General features: G+C 34.8%; 1 protein-coding gene and 1 non-coding gene across 4 annotated transcripts in view; both read right to left on the minus strand.

The window, feature by feature from the left end:
• INTS13 (integrator complex subunit 13) overlaps positions 1-18,463 on the minus strand; it is a 33,323-nt gene that overhangs the window by 1,660 nt on the left and 13,200 nt on the right. The window contains exons 7-16 of one of the 3 annotated variants that reach the window (XM_045288480.1): positions 14,807-14,935; positions 13,191-13,275; positions 9,623-9,712; positions 9,337-9,444; positions 8,014-8,192; positions 6,740-6,910; positions 6,302-6,456; positions 5,519-5,749; positions 3,491-3,630; positions 503-638 (exon numbers count right to left, since the gene is read on the minus strand). In XM_045288480.1, coding sequence (XP_045144415.1) covers positions 503-638; positions 3,491-3,630; positions 5,519-5,749; positions 6,302-6,456; positions 6,740-6,910; positions 8,014-8,192; positions 9,337-9,444; positions 9,623-9,712; positions 13,191-13,275; positions 14,807-14,935 — 1,424 coding nt within the window. The remainder of the gene's footprint in view (positions 1-502; positions 639-3,490; positions 3,631-5,518; positions 5,750-6,301; positions 6,457-6,739; positions 6,911-8,013; positions 8,193-9,336; positions 9,445-9,622; positions 9,713-13,190; positions 13,276-14,806; positions 14,936-18,463) is intronic. The other 2 variants (XM_004699986.3, XM_045288481.1) reach the window with 2 other exon arrangements.
• On the minus strand, positions 12,236-12,361 carry LOC115869130. The gene has a single exon (XR_004046014.1). It is a non-coding gene; the product is annotated as a small nucleolar RNA SNORA54 (small nucleolar RNA).

The raw sequence follows: 18,463 nt of genomic DNA on the forward strand, positions 1-18,463 counted from the left end.
GAGAGAGAGAGAGAGAGAGAGAACGCAATCCTAGTGGTAATACATTTTAACTTGCCTTCATACAGTGTACCTTTCTATGCATAAAAAATTATAGAAACACTTCCAGATACTTAATAATACTTCGATAAGTATCACAAAAGAGCACTCATTTACTATGAACCCGAAAATTTTAATAGAATAGGTTTTACAGGGGTTGATTCCTAACTACAAGGGCTATGTTCTAATGTGAACCCAGAGACACACTTCCAGGTTTATAATCAATCTGATTATGCCTTCTACAAGTACCAAGAATCAAAGAAATGAATTTTTTTTACCCTTAAAAATAAAATGTCAGTTCAGCACAACAAAGTAAAAATTATTTAAAATTTAAAAAGCTCTTACTATAATTTTCAAAATAGTCTATTACTGTATTAGTAATTAAAAATTCAAACTATTCAAATTTTTCAGGATTATGGAACTACACAGGCAATTAATAAAACCAATTTCTATAATGAATACACACCCATTTTCCTCTTTAAGATGTTGATATAATTCAGCTCTGTTACTAACAGAGTTCAAACGCCCAGCAAATTCCTGATGTTTTCTGGAATTGGCAGTATTAATCCGATTACTCCACAAGGATAACAAGGATACTGGTCCTTATTTTTTAACAACATGAGGGGGGGAAAAATCAGAATAATTTATTACTTCAAAAATTTCAAATATAACAAATTCATATTGCTTATTTTATATAATTCAAGTAAAATCGTCTTCTGTTTATTCTACTCTAGGAAGAAAATTTCTTAAAACTCCTTAGTAGAAGAATAGAATAATTTATTACTTTAAAATATACAACTTTTAATGTGACAAATTTCCTGAGAGAAGATATTGAAGTGAAGACCTGCCATGTCTAGAAAGGCCTTTTTTCTACTTTTGACTCCCAATTGATAATTCACCTAAGTATAGAATTCTATGACCAAAAAAATATTTCTCCACATTTTTCATTGTATTACAGCTTCCAGCAGTACTTTTCAAAAGTCTGCACAAATTCTGATTCCTAATCCTGTGTATTTTCTATTCTTAAAAATGTTCTCAGAAACATCTGATCTTCTTTTGGTTCCCCAAAACCACACCAACTGCTCTTGAGTCATTCTGACTCCTGATGACCCATGTGCGTGACAGTCGAACTTGCCCCACAGGGTTTACAAGGAAGGGCTGAGACTGGAGCAGGTCACCAAGTTATTTTTTTGAGTCCCCTCTTCTAGGTAGATGTGAATAAAAATTCATTAGTATTCAAACACTTAAACCATGTGTGTCACCCAGGGACGTCTATGTACAATAAGAAAATCATATAAAAAGCAACTTTATCCTTATGATGAACCGTCAGCAACTAATCTGACCAACCCTGACATTTTATGGCTTTAAGGAGGCACGTTATCTCTCTTAGAGTCAAGAATTAAATAGTCCGTTGTCATGCCATTTCAATTTTATCCTGAAAACAATCTATTTCACCTTTAAGATTAAGTAAAGCCTGGAATAATTTCCATTCCCCAAATCACATTTTGTCTAGAATTACTATAATTCCTTCAAAGTCAAATGGAACCTTTCAGCTGTTAGTAACAGAAAAATTAGGCTTTCCAAAGAAAATATTGTGTAAAATCATACCCTCATTGAAATTTATTCTCAATATATATGGGTTAAGTCAAAAGCATTGCTACAAAATCATAGATACCTTTATTCAAAAAGATATAAAAATGTGAAGCTATTGTTTCTGGACACACCCTCCATCTAGGTCTGTACACTTCTGACAGCAGTGTTTCTCTATCTCTAACCCTTCCTGGCAAAGAACACTGTACTCTTCAAATAATACCATGTTTAAAAGGGCAGTTCTGGCATCCTTAAGGGACTCAAGTCATGTTCCTTTCTTTGAGTTTGGGAAACTAAAAGAAATTAGAAGGGGCAAGATCTGGGCTGTAGGGTGAATGAGTTAAGATTTCTAAATGAAATTCGCAAATGACAGCCCTTGCTAACCTCAAAGAATGAACAAGTTCATTGGCGTGATGAAAAAAAAATTCTTTCATTCAATTTTTCTGGCCATTTCCCCTCACCATTACAGTTTTCCATTCTCTTTAAAACTTCACAATATGCTATCCTGTGTCCTTAAAGATTCCAGAACCTTTTGAGCTGACCTCTCTCTGCTTTGAAATTAACTGTTGCAGCAGATCCCCTTGATAGCCACTGTTTGGACTGGACCTTGTTCTCTGGATTGTACTGGTAAACCCAAGATTCCTAGTTAGGATCACCTTCATTAGTGTCAATCTTGCTTTGAAAACATGGACAGAATATCAGCTTTTCGAGCGAGCTGATCTCTATGCAACAAGTTTGGCAGCTATGCAGTTGAAAGCTTGCTGAGGCGAAGGCATTTGCTTAAAGTAAAAAAGGCCACACTGTGTGAGATCCCAATGTTAGTAGCATTTAGTGGCATTTTAGTACCACTGGTGGTGATTCTATCTGTGGTCTTCTTCCACCAGTTTTTCTACTTCTGCCACAGGTTTCTTACTCATCCAGGTTGAGTTTTCTTTCTGGGCTCATCTGTAAGGGCTTCTCAACCGTCTTTAAAACATTTCATTCATCTAAAAAATGTTGTTTTAAGGAGGCAGGATTCCTATAAACTTGTTGCAAAACGTCAATGACTGAGTAAAACATCTACTTGAGTTCTGCTAAAAACGTTGTATTAGCCCTGACCTAAAAAAAAAATTTTCCCCATGGCACAAAAAAGTATCCGTTTTTTGAAGGCACCCTAAGGCGACTCAGACAAGTATATTACCAAAAGAACTTGTCTGAAGCCACTCCAGGATCAGACATGTTTAAACATATTTTGCATGTAGGACCTGGAACTCTGGTGGAAATACTTTTTGACTTACCATATATATTTGAGTATAAGCCAACCTGAATATCAGCCAAGGCACCTAATTTTACCACAAAATTGCATTGATGAAGTCAACATATGTACTAAAGTGCTGGACACAGATGATGTATGCAAAGATTGTGATGAGTTGTATGAGTCCCTAATAAAATGATTATTTTTTTTTAAATGTGCTGAAAAACTCAGCTTATACATAAGTATATACAGTTCCTCTATATTTTATCATGAAATGAGTGATATTAAAAACTTAGGGAAAAGATTTTGTCTTAAACAACCCAAAATTTTATATAGTGTTGGAAAATAAACAGATTCAAGTTCACATAATTTTTTAGAAATGTGACTTTATGGTAAAACTGCTTATTTACTGAAGGCTTCATTAGTGAAATCTGACATTACTTTTTCTTTAACACTGACAAATATATTTCCTGCCTTTATTTCCCAAGGCCATAAACTGAGATTCTCATAAACAGCATCCAAGAAGAGTTAGTATCTCTTTTTTATACGTAGAGCAGTAACTATCAACACTGTCTGAAACAGCTGAGCTAGAAAACTCTTTACAAACAGAGTTACTACAATACTACCCACCTTTGGATGTTTCCACCGGTGGAGTTTCGTCAACTTCAACAAGAGGCTTTTTGTTTGGAGGTTCTGGGGAATCAGGTGAATCCTTTATAATCTCAGCTTCAGCCAACTCTTCTTTTCCTCGTTCTAAAATTCCTTTTAATCTTATAGACAAATAGTAAAATTTTAAATTTAACATTTTAGTAGTCTAAATGATTCAATAATAAGCCTTTGCATATCAATTATTATAAAAGATAGTTGCTCTCACAAAGTAAACCTCATGGTTAAGCCTAGGGACTAATTACAAGCTAAACCTCAACCTAAAATGGGGTCAAAAACCATAAAGAGTTAAACATAAATCCCCCTTTCCCTCATAATAATTATGTAGTACTTTGGGAATGTAGTTGCAAATATTCTAAAACACAGAGAAAAACTTAAGAAGATTTAAAAGATCAAAATATATAATCTTAGGGTAAAAAACTTCATGATTTTAATTTCTAAATGTAGACAAAATTCTATTTCAAGCTATAAAGAAATTTACCTAGTATTCATTCTCTAAATCTGGGTACTGTGAAAATGTACTTTCAGTCTCAAGTTAACAATTAACTCCAAGCTTTGAGTTTCCCAGGTAACAGAAGTACTTTCAAAGTACGATAAGATCAGTGGAATCTAAATGATAATACTTCACACACACCCTCACCCCCTTTCATAATATGAGCCAATTCTATAGCCCTTAGGATGTAAATTTCTAAAGTCAAACACAATGAAGGGTTCAACTTATTTGTGGAGAAAACACAAAATTTTCAGAATTGGCTTCAAAATACTCCTATGAGGAAATGGGATGGTGGTGGTAAGGGAAGCAGATATGGAGATATATGAAATGAGATCATTCATGAACCAAAAACTGTTCAAGTGGATGTGGGTATTTTTTATACTTTGGTACATGTTTAAATTTTCTATAATAAAAAGTTGTTTTGTTTTCAAGGGACTCAATAAATTGCATGATAATTATTTGGTTCTCTGCTTGAATTCTAGCAAAGAGGTAGAACATGTGTGGATGTATTTAATGAACCTTATTCGTTTTTGTTACATTTTCCCAAATTTAGCCTGATGTCACTCTATAACTCACTAAGGACAGAGAAGTGCTGCCAAGGAATGTTTCAGGATTAGGGCTGGGTGCTACTTCTCTGCTCTCAATGGTATCCTAGGCCTACTTGTGTAATAGTACCGTCCATATTTTGGTCTACTTACTGACTTAGCCCCCTCTTTCTACCTCAACAGTGCATGTTCTTCCAAGGCAGGGCTGATGCCAACTGTCTGACATATTTATTAAATATTTACTGAACAAATAAAGCTGCATCTCCTTTGAAGTTCAAAAAATATAAAGCAAATGCTGATAGAAATCATGTTCTTTTCAGAAGTTATATAGGAAAAATTAACAAATCTCTTTGTCTCTAATATGTATTTTTAAAAAGCAATATACTTCTTTAAGCCCAATAAACATTTTCTACATTTTAAGTGATAAAATGTTATAAAATGAAATAAGTGTGTATTATATAAATTACACTGACTCCTCATAAACTAGCTCAGTATCTGACATTTCCCATTTACAATCATACTACAAAATCTGACTATTTTGTAAACTGATGATGTACATCTGACAGTAATGGAAGTCGAGGTGTAAAGTGACAGTAATGCTAGCTATGATTGTTAAGGTAATGTGTCAACTTTGTTGGGCCATGATTCTCAGTGGCTTGGCAGCTAGGCAGTTATGAAATTTGGCAGTTATATGAAGTAGCTTCAAAATATTCATCTTTTAATTCCAATTTTCCATGAACTTTTTGAAGCTTCCCAAATGATATAATTTGAAGTATGTGATGATGTAGTTATCTTCCATTTTGTACAATGTCAATTTTTGCATAATTACCTGGCCTTAGGGATCCCCCTATCCTGATAAGGGAAGTGTATTAAAAGAGGCTTGAAGGTTCAAACAGGCGTTACACAGAATATGTTAAAAGGCACCACAGTACTGTATTATTGTCAATAACTCACCTCTCTGAATCTTGCCAGGATTTGTCCTGTTCGTAATCTTTCACTGCTTTTTCCGACTTGTCCTCTTTGTCTTCCCTCTTTCTTCCTCGTTTCTTTCGTTCCTCCTCTTCTGGGGGTTTGCTCCTACATGCCATCAGACATTCCAAGACTCTTTGATGTTTCTCTGAGTTATTAATATGGGCTCTGACCAGAGTTTCTAACTCATTCCACATGATACGGTATTGTTCATCTCTATAGTAAAGAAAATTTAGGTATTTCAGGTAAGTTAGGTATTTTAGGTAAGTTAGAAACACTTCAATATTGAAGTTCCATTTGCTACAGGTACAGTACAAGGAAATACAGAGATTTTTCTGCTTAACCCATTTCCATCAAGACTATTCAAATGCATGACAACCCCATGTATTTCAGGGTAGAACTATACTCCACACAGAATACCGAGTAGTTAATGGTGGCATTCTAAACTAAAATGCAACTAATTCTACTAACCTAAGGCCACTTCGCTGATTCAGACTCACAGCAATCCTATGCAGGCTTTCCAAAATGGTCCGTCTTTAAGGGAGCAGGTAGTCTCACCTTTCTCCTACTGACTGTCTGGTACATGTGTACCTTTGGCCTTAGAGTTAGCAGTCAAGACCTAGCCCACAGTGCTTCCAGCTAATCCATATTATAGCATCGCAACCATCCGTATGCATACACGCCACACACAGAATTCACAAATGGCCTAAGCTACTTTAAAATCAACACCTAACAAGTACACTTGTGTCGAGAAAGTGAAAAAACTACCTTTTAGGGCCTTTTCCTCGTGTACCAACTGTGGAAATAGGCAAAGGATCATTTTTCCTTTCCATATCAACTAAGTTGTATATTGTTTTCTGACAGTTTAGCACATCTTCTTCTGTCAAAGATTCTTTCACAATAACACTGGCTAACGGAACCACCTGTTAGATTTTTTAGAAAGAAAAAGAAAAATCTGTCTTGAAAAAGACAGGATACCAAACACAAGGTGTCACATCATCGTAGCAAAATTTCAACTGCTTTTAAAGAAACCATGGCAAGAGAATCTATAACTACAACTTCAATATTCAATTATTAATTCTCTCCCTTTCATAAATGTGTATTTCACTCTGCTTGGAGAAGCATATAATTTAAATTTTCTACTTTGTTGCTCTAAAGTATTTATAGCTAACCTTAGCAGAAAAGTTGAAACAATTAACCACTTACCGCTTGCATGTTGAAAATGGTGGTTTGTGAGATAATCATAGGCCAATAGCGGGTGTGTTTTTCTAACTGATCTTTTGCTCGTTCTAAAGGGATCTCAAGACTTCCATCAATTTTATATCTGGGGTCTAGAAAAGGAGTTAATCTGTTTTCCCTCATAAATTCACCAAAATCCTAATGATAACCAAATAAGAAAAAATTAGAAACCATTTTCTATGTTTCACTACGGATTACATGTAAAAAAGCCTATCATTCTCAGGGCTTCTGGCCTCTGGCTTCAAAGCATTTACTGTAACAGCTCTCCTCTCTACCACTACTTTTTCCTTTTGAACATAAAACCCATCAAGCTTTAAACACTGGAGATGAAATAGAAATACATACCTCAAATAGAAATACATTCCTAAAAAAAAAAAAAGAAATGCATTCCTGGTATTTCCTATTTTTAAAAACCCAAGGAACACTCATTTTTCTTCATTTCTATAATTTATATCTTTCCTATCATGTACAAGAGTAAGTTAATCATATTAAAAGATCAAGTTGCTTACTTTAAAACAACTGTAATACAATATTAAAATGTTAACAATGTTTATCTTTGAAGGATAGCATTATAGGCAATTTTATAGTACAATGAATATTAATTAGCATTTTTGTTATTTTTTAAAGTCTATTAAAAGAAAAACAGAGCCTAATCAAAAGCAAATACAGCATGTTTAACACTGTATACTAAATTTCTCCCCCAAAAGAAACACAATTTCCTTTAATGTTAGTCCATTTCTCTCTCAATACAAAAGTTAATGTTATTTTAAAGCAGCAGCAATATAAATATTCAAATGTTGTACCATATATACTTGTGTATAAGCCGAGGTTTTCAGCACATTTTTAATGCAGTTTTTGTGGTAAAATTAGGTGTCTTGGCTGATATTCGGGTCGGCTTATATTCGTGTATATACGGTACATATTATGAGATACTTGAAATTGAGTTTCCCATAAAATAAGGCTTATCGATTTCCTTTCCCTTCTGGATTCTCAGTTTTTCTTTCCTTCCTGTATTTTCAGTGTGTCAGTGTCATCACATATCCCTCCCAATACACTTAATACAAAGCGAAAACTGCAGTGGTTTCACACAAATACTGCAGGAAATTCTCCTAAGCAAAGTAATAATCAAGTTCTATCACACCTCCTTGTGTCACAGATCCTAGAACCTAAGAGACACTGAGTAAGGACTCTGCTGAAAGACCACTGACTGAAGACAAAATTTAATGATATTAGAGCCTTACTGTAATCCGGTAGTCTGTAACTCTTCCTCCACATCCTTCACTAATTGAAGGAGGATCTTCTAGAATAGAACGAGAACTGCTAAGGACGTGTAGAAAAATCTCTCCTCCATGGCTGCTAAGCATATGACTAATGACTTTGGAGCCTGACTTGCGTGGTTGTTCCAATAAAACAGAACGACCTGTCAAATACAAGATTACTCTGTCAAACAAAGAGATCCAAATGGGCTCTAGCATTTCCCCTAATGTTTATACGTAGAATTTTCATTTGAGCCCCATATTTGAATCAGCACTGCTAGTTTAGTATAGCTAACATTTCAATCCTAAAAATCTGAATTCTAGCAATCTGAATTCTAGCCTTTGCTATCTCTGGGTCACTCCAAGCTTTCAGAGGATATTGCTATTCTATTACAAGTTCATATAAAAATGTTTCTCCTGGACATTTTCCTGAAGGAAAATCAGACTACTGAAGAACAACCCTCAAGTGAGTAATACCATAAAACATTTGGAACGAAGGCAGTCTCTATTTACATCAACAAAACTCCCTCACTAGTACAGTCATTCTCACGATGTTCTATGTCAAATGCCCATTGTTTAATCTGCAATCCATAACATTTGTAATCACACTGTACTTAACATAACAATGAAATTAACCTATCACAAAGGCAGACTGACTCTTTAAAATGGTTCCAATACCTAGCTGATCATAAGCATGACAGGAGAACTTACAGAATTTAGATTCAATAAATAGAATCCAGTAATTTTGATTAAAAAATATACTTTTCACACATGAAACCATAAACTTAAAGAATAATATGGTAAAATATTGAAAATATAATGCTTAACTAGGATAAAGGCATAGTGTTCAAAGAGAAATGAATCTACATATACTTAGTAATACAAGTCAACTCCTTCCAGTTGCTGTTGGATTGATTCATAAAATGCAGTTGAACAAGATAGATAGCCTGTATTATTTTATCCTCCAAAATTACAAAAACAATCAATTTACATTATTAAGATCAAAATTTCCAAATAAAATGTGCTTAGAAACAAGACAGTAAAAAAAAAGACATAAAGAAAAAAAAAAGATATAAAGTCATCCTAATTTTAAACTTTAATCTTTTAAATCTTAACTGTTAAAGAATACTTCTTTTTTTTTTTTTTTTTAAAGAATACTTCTAATCATATAATTTTAAAAGTTTTTTGGGGGGAGTTGTTAAGGCTTTATTAAATTAAAAATTTTTCCAGACTTCAAGTTCATATAGTCACATATTCTCAAAATAACAATTCACTTGCAATCATTTCGGTCATAAATGACAAAGTTACCATTTAGAAGAAAATTAGTAAGGCAGGAGGAAGGTCTACTATTTACATCTACAGGTGAAATTCGATATGCTCCAGTACAATAGTGCAACTCTGAAACAGAAGAAAACACTGATTTGAAAGAATATAAAGAAATATTCCCAAATTTAAAAGAAAAAAAATTGTTCTCTAAGTCCCTATAAAAATGAAAAATAAAAAAATTTCAAAATGAAACAAATTAGCTGATACTTGTATAATAAAGAATTTTCTGATTTATTCTTTTTTTCCTCAGTGACTTTGAGATACTTACCGATGTTGTTTGTCCTCGGTGTGCACCACTTCAGTGTTATGGTCTCTTTAAACGGGCCATCTCTACTGCTCCCGCCTAAGTGGGTGTCACCTGTAAAAACAGGTCGCAAAATATTAATATTACTAAGTAGAACAAGAACTTGGAACTATTTGCCAAACCTTTCCGGAAGACTATGCAATATTCTGGGAGAGTTCTACCTTTGTTATGAAGAGTCCTAGAAAAATGCCAGAGTATGGATATTAGTTACGATAAAGATAAATATCGGTTTCCCTCTAATTGCCTCATTATTTAATCATTTCAGTCACTGAACTGAAAAAAATCAACAGGAAAATGTTAAAAACATTTAAAGCTTTACAACTACTCTCTTCACATTCTTGTAAAGGATAAAATAACATGGTTAAGTAGTGAGAGAGAGCTTATGGGGTCTGAAATGCATAACTAATTATATGGAATGAATCCTAATGAGTTTATTTAGAAGAAATATAAAACAAGGAATCTAGGAAGTCAATCTACCAAGAGACACAACAATGAGCATTTTGTGCCTTAGCGGAACTTACAATAAGGCAGGGGAAACAAACGTTAATCAGATAGTAGCCAATGCGAAGCTAGACAGATGGCTAAAAGTGTAAGGGAGGTGTATGCAGCGCTCTAAGAGCCCATGCAGAGATTTGGTAAACTATTCTGAGACACCGAGAAGCCTTTCTCCAGAGGGGAAGAGTGGTCTAAGTTCTGAAAAGCGAAGCAGAAACTGACTAAAGAAGTGGAGAAAGGAGCACCGAGGCAAAGGCAACGGCAGGTGCTTCGGTCCTATGGCAAGAGAGTGAAGAGGATCACATCGACATGAATGAAACACTGGAAGAGGGGAACCACGTGAGAGAATAATGAGAACGAGGAGGATCATTTCTCCAGGGTCTTGGAAGACATTCTAAAAGTCTGTCTTTCTCCTAAGGACAACACAGAAAGCAATTCTGACTTATAATGGCCGTACAGAACAGGCGAGAACTGCCCCTGTGAGTTTCCGAGACTGTTCTGCGGAGCAGCCAGTGGTTTTGAACTGCCGACCTCGTGGTATCAGCCCAACATGTAAACTACTACACCACTAGGGCTCCTTGGTGGCGGGTTAGTGCTCTATCAATGAATTTAACTAGTAGAAAGAGACAGACCACTTAGGAGTCTACGTTGGGGCACATAGGAAGAAAATAATAGGTTGAATAAGGAGATGGTAATGGTAGTAGAAATGCAGGTGTGGATATATCTGACAGATATTTAACAGATAAAATGAAAGAAAATGTGATGCTGAATTTAATTTAAAGAACGACAGAGATGCCGCAAAGACAACTCTGAGGTTTCTACCCTATATGCCTAGAATAACAATAGATGGGATATATTAAAAAAACCAAGGCAAAGCTCATAAATTATTTTGGATATGTTGAATTTTAGGTGTGTTAGAGACATCTAAGGGATGGTAAATCGGCAGCAACTTGTCTGGAGTTTAGGAGAGAGATTAGGATCAAAGTGTAAAGCTACTCATTCAAGATCCAGCTCTAATGACACCTTCTCAGAAAAGCCTGCCTAATTCTTAGACAAAATCACAGGTAACTTGCGCTGTGTCGACAGAACTATGATCCTATTATTGTCTATGTGCCATACATACAATTATAGGTCAAATCAAGAGCTATTCTAAAAGAACAGCTTATGTTACAAAGAATATTTTCAACTTTCCTAAAAAAAATTTAATTAGTAGCTCATGGATTCCTAGCAATTTCCCCTATTGCATCTTTAAAAACAAGTTCTCTACATTTATTTGCTAAACATTAATAAACATATATGCATTTATCTTAATCATTTTCTCCTTTTGGTAATTCATATTAGGATACTTCCATGATCCCTTACACGTCAAAGATGTTAAAATCAAATCCTGGTATGGTACATTAAATGGATGTATTGTCTTATTTAGCACTACTGTGACAAAAACACCACAAATAGATGTCTTTAGCATGCAGAAATTTACTTTTTTTGGGTTTGGGAGGCAAGAGGTGTGGGCTCAACAGTGCTGTCGGGGGAGGTTTCTTTTCTCTGTGGGCTCTGGAGGAAGGGCCTTGTGTCTTCTGAGCTGATGTTCCTCCTCACGAGAGTTCATGTGATTCGGCATTTCTCTCGACTTGGCAGTGGGTTATGGGGGTTTCTCTGTTTGCTTCGTAGCTTGCTTGCTTTGATCGCTTTTATACTTCATAACAAATTGACTCAAAATACACTCTATATGCCTACCTCAGTAACGTAACAAAGATAACCTGTTCTCATTACCTATCAAGTCAAATTATAACGCCTAGTGATCCTATGGACAAGGCTGAACTGTCCCAAAGGTTTTCTCAGGCATTAAATCTTTACGGGAGCACAAAGCCTTATTTTTGTCCTTTGTGGTGGCTGATGAGTTCAAACTGCAGACCGTGTGGTTTGAAACCCAGTGTGTAACCCAGTATACCACCAGCCAGTACTCCTTACAACAGGCACAGAGTTAAGAATTACAACACATACTTTGCAGGCATACAAGTCAATCAATAACATGTATTCAACACCAAGGTCAAACATTTAATTTTCTTTTCTTTTTTTACCCCTTGTCTCCCAAATATAAAATCAGACAGATACATTTTGTTAGTCTTATATTATTCTGGGAATTTCTGTAGCACTGGAATGGAACCCGTCAGCAGTAAATCTGATAACAGGTTACGAACAGTGCATTACACTGAATTTTCATAGCATTAATTTACATTGAAAACCTAAGACTTAGCTCAATGTCTACCCTTAAAAAGCTTTGAAAATGTCCTTTGGATCAGAGAATTTCATGTAATTTAGGATTCAATGGAATATCTAAGATAGTAAGGGCTCCTCATCGCTGGGTCCCCAGTGGCCAATTACTTCAACCGCTCTTTCCTCACTTGTTGGCTTCCCAGGCCAACGCACCAGCCAACACCTAAGCCAGCATCCGTGGATGCCGTCTTCATTTCTGCAGGGTGTCTTCTGCACGGGCTATACCGAGATTACACCTTTAATCTGTAAACTGGTAAAGTGAAGTTTGGAACATATGAGTGTTTGCTAGCTGGTGACTGAGCTTCACCTTAAATTCCAGCATCTCTTCCTTTAGCTAAGGCAATACAGTTGCAGAAAGCAGGGTTTTAAAGATAAGATCTATTAACTGATATCATTTTGGGAAGGAAAAACTAGCTTAAATTCAGGACAGCTGGTTTTTATCCATATGAGTCTAACACTCATTTGGACCTGCTTCGCTTCTGTTTCCTTCCCAGAGTTGTTTGCATGCAAAAAAGAAGCTACAGCATGACCTAACAGCTATCTTTCTCAGTATCTGTTCCATTAACCTACTTTTCCTCTAAGTAAATTCTGCAGAACACTAGTTCCACAGCCAATAGTTGGTGATAGCGGGAGCTAAGTTTTTAAAAGGCTAGATTAATAAAGAAGAGCAAGTTCACTTACTGAAGAACTTTGAAGAACTATTAATACGATTTCATATGTCAGAGCTAACACGCCAATGCTTCAGAGGGCTCTTACTCACCACTTTTCAGGAAATCTACATGTGCATCTTTGTGATGAAGTAGCTCCACATCATAATTGGCAGACGTGTTAGCATGCTGCTCTTCCTTAAAGCAAATTTTAAGGCAGTTGAAATACTTTGGCTTTGCTTTCAAAGTAATCGTTATTAATCATTCACTTTGCTTAAGTGAGGCAAAATACATTCAATAATAATAACCAATGATAATGGGATAGTTTACTTTGTAACTAACCTATTTAAAGATGCAGTAGCTTTTCACAGCAATGCGAACTCTAGGAAAAATTACTGGATATACAGTGCTAATGAAATAATTAATGATCTTTTAATTTATGTCAAAATTATCATAGGTTACTAATCCAGAAATTTAAAAGGTTATTTTTTATTATAAAAGCATTGGTTTTCCAGCATTTTAATATACTATATGCATTAAAAACATAAATATAAAATATAAATTTCAATATAAAATGCTATTTAAATAGCTCATTGAAATTGAAATAATACCTTAAAGGAAACAGCATCTTTAAATATTTATAGCAAATTGCCAAACACTTATATAAAATTGCAAATACAGACTATAGAGACAAGTCAGTGTGGCAACTTGTTCTCACTAAATAGTAAGTAGGAATTTCGAAATTATGTATTTACCCAAAAAGACAAAGATTAAAGGGACAGTCACACCAACAGCACACAAATATGATCAAAGTTAATATGCAGGGTACTCTCAGAATATTTCTGCTATAAATAATACCAAATTAAATATATTAAAGTACACCTATTTTGCTATTTTACTTGATAATTGCTTCATCAATCAGCTGAAAGATTCTACTGAGTAAGCCTACAATTTCTAACATTATATTTCTATGCAATTTATTTTTCATGATGTGGTAGTAAAAGCATGAACTTGAACTATATAAGAAAGCCAATTTGAATTTTTAGATACAGTGGCTACCTTACATTTATAATCATAATCAATTTATTTCATTCAACTCCACTCAATATAAAATGATTTAACACTATGGGCTGCTAGTCTCAGACAAGATACTGATGACATTATAAAAGAGACAGCAAAATGCTCTCTAGAATATCTAGTAGCTGAATCCTAAAACTTATATTTTTCAGGTACACAGTAAATAACTAAAATAAAATTATAAACTATTTTTCTCTATTCAGAGCGTATTAATTACACATAATTAATTTTTCATTAATTAATTAATTTAAAACACTGTTGTACTACGTAGGATAGAAAAAAAGAGGAAATAAGATTCATTAGAGTGCACAAAGGAAGTAAAATCTAATAACACAACTGTCAGAAAAAGAATCACAGAAAAAAATTTAAGATAGCGACAATGAAAAAACTGAGAACATTGGTGTGTTGAGGGTAGGGGGCATGCTCATATTGACTTCTAATGAGAAAGAAAACAACAGCATTTTGTTCTGTGATCCTTTCTTGATCCTTTTCAATATTTACTGACCTGGTCAAAGACAATGAATGTAGGCTAGCAAAACAGAAAATATGGCACGTCGGGAAAAAAGTAAAGTTGGAATTAAAATAAATGGTGCACACTAAACGAATGTTTAAAATCATATACATCAAATCTGCAGAGAAAAGAATGACTTACCTTCATGGGAATATTTGTAATAGTAGTTGAAGCCAAGTCAAAATGTTGCTGCACTAGAATATTCAATTTGGTAGCAAGATGTCGCCCTGCACGAACACTATGGACTTCAGTGGTTAAAACTGGGGACAACTATTCAACAAGATGAAACAAAATTAACTCCCAAATGTCAACATTTTATTATAACCCTAGCCCATAAAATTATTTTCACTTTTTTGAATTTGGAAAATTGAAAAAAATAATCCTAATTCTTTTAGCAACATGCATTCATTCAGTCAATGTATTAAGAGGAACTTATTACACACCAGAAACTGTTAGCCATTTGAGGATTCAGCAATAAACAGTCTGAAGCCATCCCTATTCTCTTAAACTTTAAGAGACTATTCTTTTACTTAAATATTTATTTTGTAGTCAAAATAGATTTAACGTGGTTCAAATACTGTAGGAAAAAATACTTGATTTTGTGGACAGGATAAAATCCTACAGATAAAACTGTTTACTCAAATGTGAAAATCGATACAATCATCTCATCTCATCATCAATAACAAAGGCAGCTAGTTACTTACATTGCAACACAAAATTTAATTTATTTAGGGCCATAGTATTCATGGTAAATAAATGTCTTATCATAATGTAGAGACAACAGATTGTCACATTATCAACGGCAGGGGAAAAAATTTAATACAAAGGAGCTAACACTGGAAACCACCTAAAACAGTAAAGGAGATATTAAAAATATAATCTAACTGTAAGAACTTCCTAAAGTAATATTTGATATATTTATATTAAATACTACTAAATAAACACCTAAAACACAATACACAAATTAAATCTAACTATGTAAATATGTGTTGTTTAGTATTGTAGCTAGTTCCAAGTCAATGGGAGCCTATGTACAACAATGAAAATCTGCCCTCCTGCACCACCCTCACAAGTTGTTACAGTCCACTCTGGCAGTGATTGCATCAATCCATTCTGTTGAGGATCTTCCTATTTTTTCTGCCAACCTCTTACTTTACCAAGCATGGTGTTCCCTTGCAGTAACAAGTCCAAAGTACATCATCACTTCCAACTTCTTCCAACAGACATTCATTTGTTCTTCTTTTAGCACGATACATTTAATATTGTTTACCAAAACGATAAATCAAAGTCATAAATTCGTCTTCAGTCTTCTTTACTCATTGTTCAGATTTTACATGCATATTAGGTGACTAAAAATACCCTGGCTCCGGTCAGGCACAGCTTAGTATTCAAAATGACACATTTGCTTTTTAACACTTCGAAGAGTTCTTTGGCAGGACATCTGCCCAATACAATATGTTGTGTGATTTCCTGAACACTGCTTCTATAGGTGTTGATTGTGATCCCAAGTAAACTGAACAATTTCAATCTTTTCTCCATTTATCATGATGCTTATTGACCCAATTAAAAATTTTTTGCATTATGATGAGGTGTAACCCACATTGCAGGCTAGTTGTCATCTCTATCAGCAAGTGCTTAAACCACTGGCTCTCAACCTTCCTAATGCCATGACCCTTCAATACAGTTTCTCATGTTATGGTGACCCCACCACCATAAAATTATTTTCGTTGCTTCTGTTATGAAGCGGGCAATCCCTGTGAAAGGGTTGTTCAACCCCCAAATGGGTGTGACCCACAGGTTGAGAATCGCTGGCTTAAACTTTTCTTCACTTTGAACAAGCAAGGTTGTGCCATCTGCATATTACACAAAGGCTGTTAATGAGCCTTCGCCCAATCCTAATACTACTTTCTTCTTCATATAGTCTAGCTCCTCTGATTATTTACATACAAATAAATAAGTCTGGTCAAAGGGCAGAACCTGACCACTCAGTAGACCCTCGTTATGTCTGAATGATTTGTTCTATCTTTTCAACCCACCCTTTGAAACTGTAGTTCAATTCTTTTCATCATTTCTTTTTCCTTTTCCTTTGTGCTTGTCAGATGTCAGGGAGTCAGTTCCCCTCACATGTACAACGAAACAAACCACTTGTCGTCCTGCACCATTCCTCACAAGTGTGGCTGTGTCTGAATTCAGTGCTGAAGCCACACTGTCAATCCATCTCACTGAGGGGCTTCCTGTGTTCACTGTCCTTCTACTTTACCAAACATGACTGCTCTTTCCTGACATATCCTAAGTGCATGAGACAGTCTCGCCATCCTCACTTCAATGGAGCATTCTGACTGTACTTATTTAAGACAGATATATTTATTCTTCTGGTAGTCCACAGTACTTTCAACATTCTTTCCTAACACCACAATTCCAATGCTTCAATTCTCTGGCCTTCATAATTCACTGTCCAACTTCCACGTGCATGAAAGTTAATGAAAATACCCTGGCTTGGATCACACATCTTAGTCTTCAGAGTGACACTCACTCTTCAGCACTTTTTATAAAGAGGTCCTAAGCTGCAGAATTGCCCTCTCACTTTTGGTTCTCTATATCCAAGAGCAAGTTTTAGAGTCTCTCTGACATCCATTTTATTCTTTCCTTCCTGTCTTTTTAATGACCTTTAGCTTTCTTCTTCCTATTTTTTAATCATTATATTGGGAGCTCTTAAAGATATTATAACAATCCACAATTCAACTAGACACCCTTAGCTTTCTTCATGTGTGATGTCCTTGATGTCATCCCACAACTCAACTGGACTGTCTTTGAGTTAAAACTATTCTGGAAATAGTCTCTAAATTCTGGTGGAATATACTCAGAGTTGTACTTTGGCTCTAGTGGGGAAGTCTGAAGTTTCATCAGCATCAACTTGAATTTACATATAGCATTTGTTGGTCCATTGGCAATTGGTCCCTGGCCTTGTTCTGGCTGATAATATTTAAGTTTCTTGATTGTCTCTTTCTCATAAATGTAGTCAGTTTGATCCTGATGTATTCCATCTGGTGAGGTTTATGTATATAGTCACCATTTATGTTGTTTAAAAAAGAAGAAAGTATCTGCAATGAATAAATCATTGGTCATGTGAAATTCTATCATGAGCTTTCCAGCATCATTCCTATTACCAACTGCTAATCCTGGTTCTTTGTGTCCAATTTTCACATTCTAATCACCAGTAATTATCAATGCATCTTTGATCAACTGCATGTTTGATCAATTCAGACTGCAGAAGCTTGTAAAAATGTAAAGCTGGTATGTGAAGTCATATTTCTAAACATGATTACTGATGAAAAATTTATGTGATATGAACTCATTTAATAACCATCAGAATATCCTTTCTTTTAAAAATGATCACCCTTAATGAAAAAGTAGAACCAAGGTTCAGAATTAGTTCCCCCTTGGGCAACCCTTTTGGACAAGAAAAATAAACTTCTCTGTTACTACAGTGTATTTTTGTTGAAAAGCCTTAAGATTTTCTAACAAGAGAGGAAAATAGTTTTACAGAATAAAGTATCATTAAAATAATGGAAATTCACTTATTAAAGTAGCTGAAATCTCAGGAACAATATAAACTGTTCAATTAAGCATGCTTAATTAAAATAAAAATGTTGACAAGCAGACAATTGAGAAAAGACTGTACAAGCTCCAATTTATAACGAGGAATCAATTAAGGTAGTTTACTTACACAGATTTCTTCAAAAATTCCCAATGTTTTCTTGGCAGAAATTGCTGGCAATGTGACCACTTTAATATTAA

The sequence above is a fragment of the Echinops telfairi genome, unplaced genomic scaffold (assembly GCF_000313985.2).
Source record: "Echinops telfairi isolate 266 unplaced genomic scaffold, ASM31398v2 ScPeMD7_21;HRSCAF=78, whole genome shotgun sequence".
Classification (NCBI taxonomy): Eukaryota; Metazoa; Chordata; class Mammalia; order Afrosoricida; family Tenrecidae; genus Echinops; species Echinops telfairi.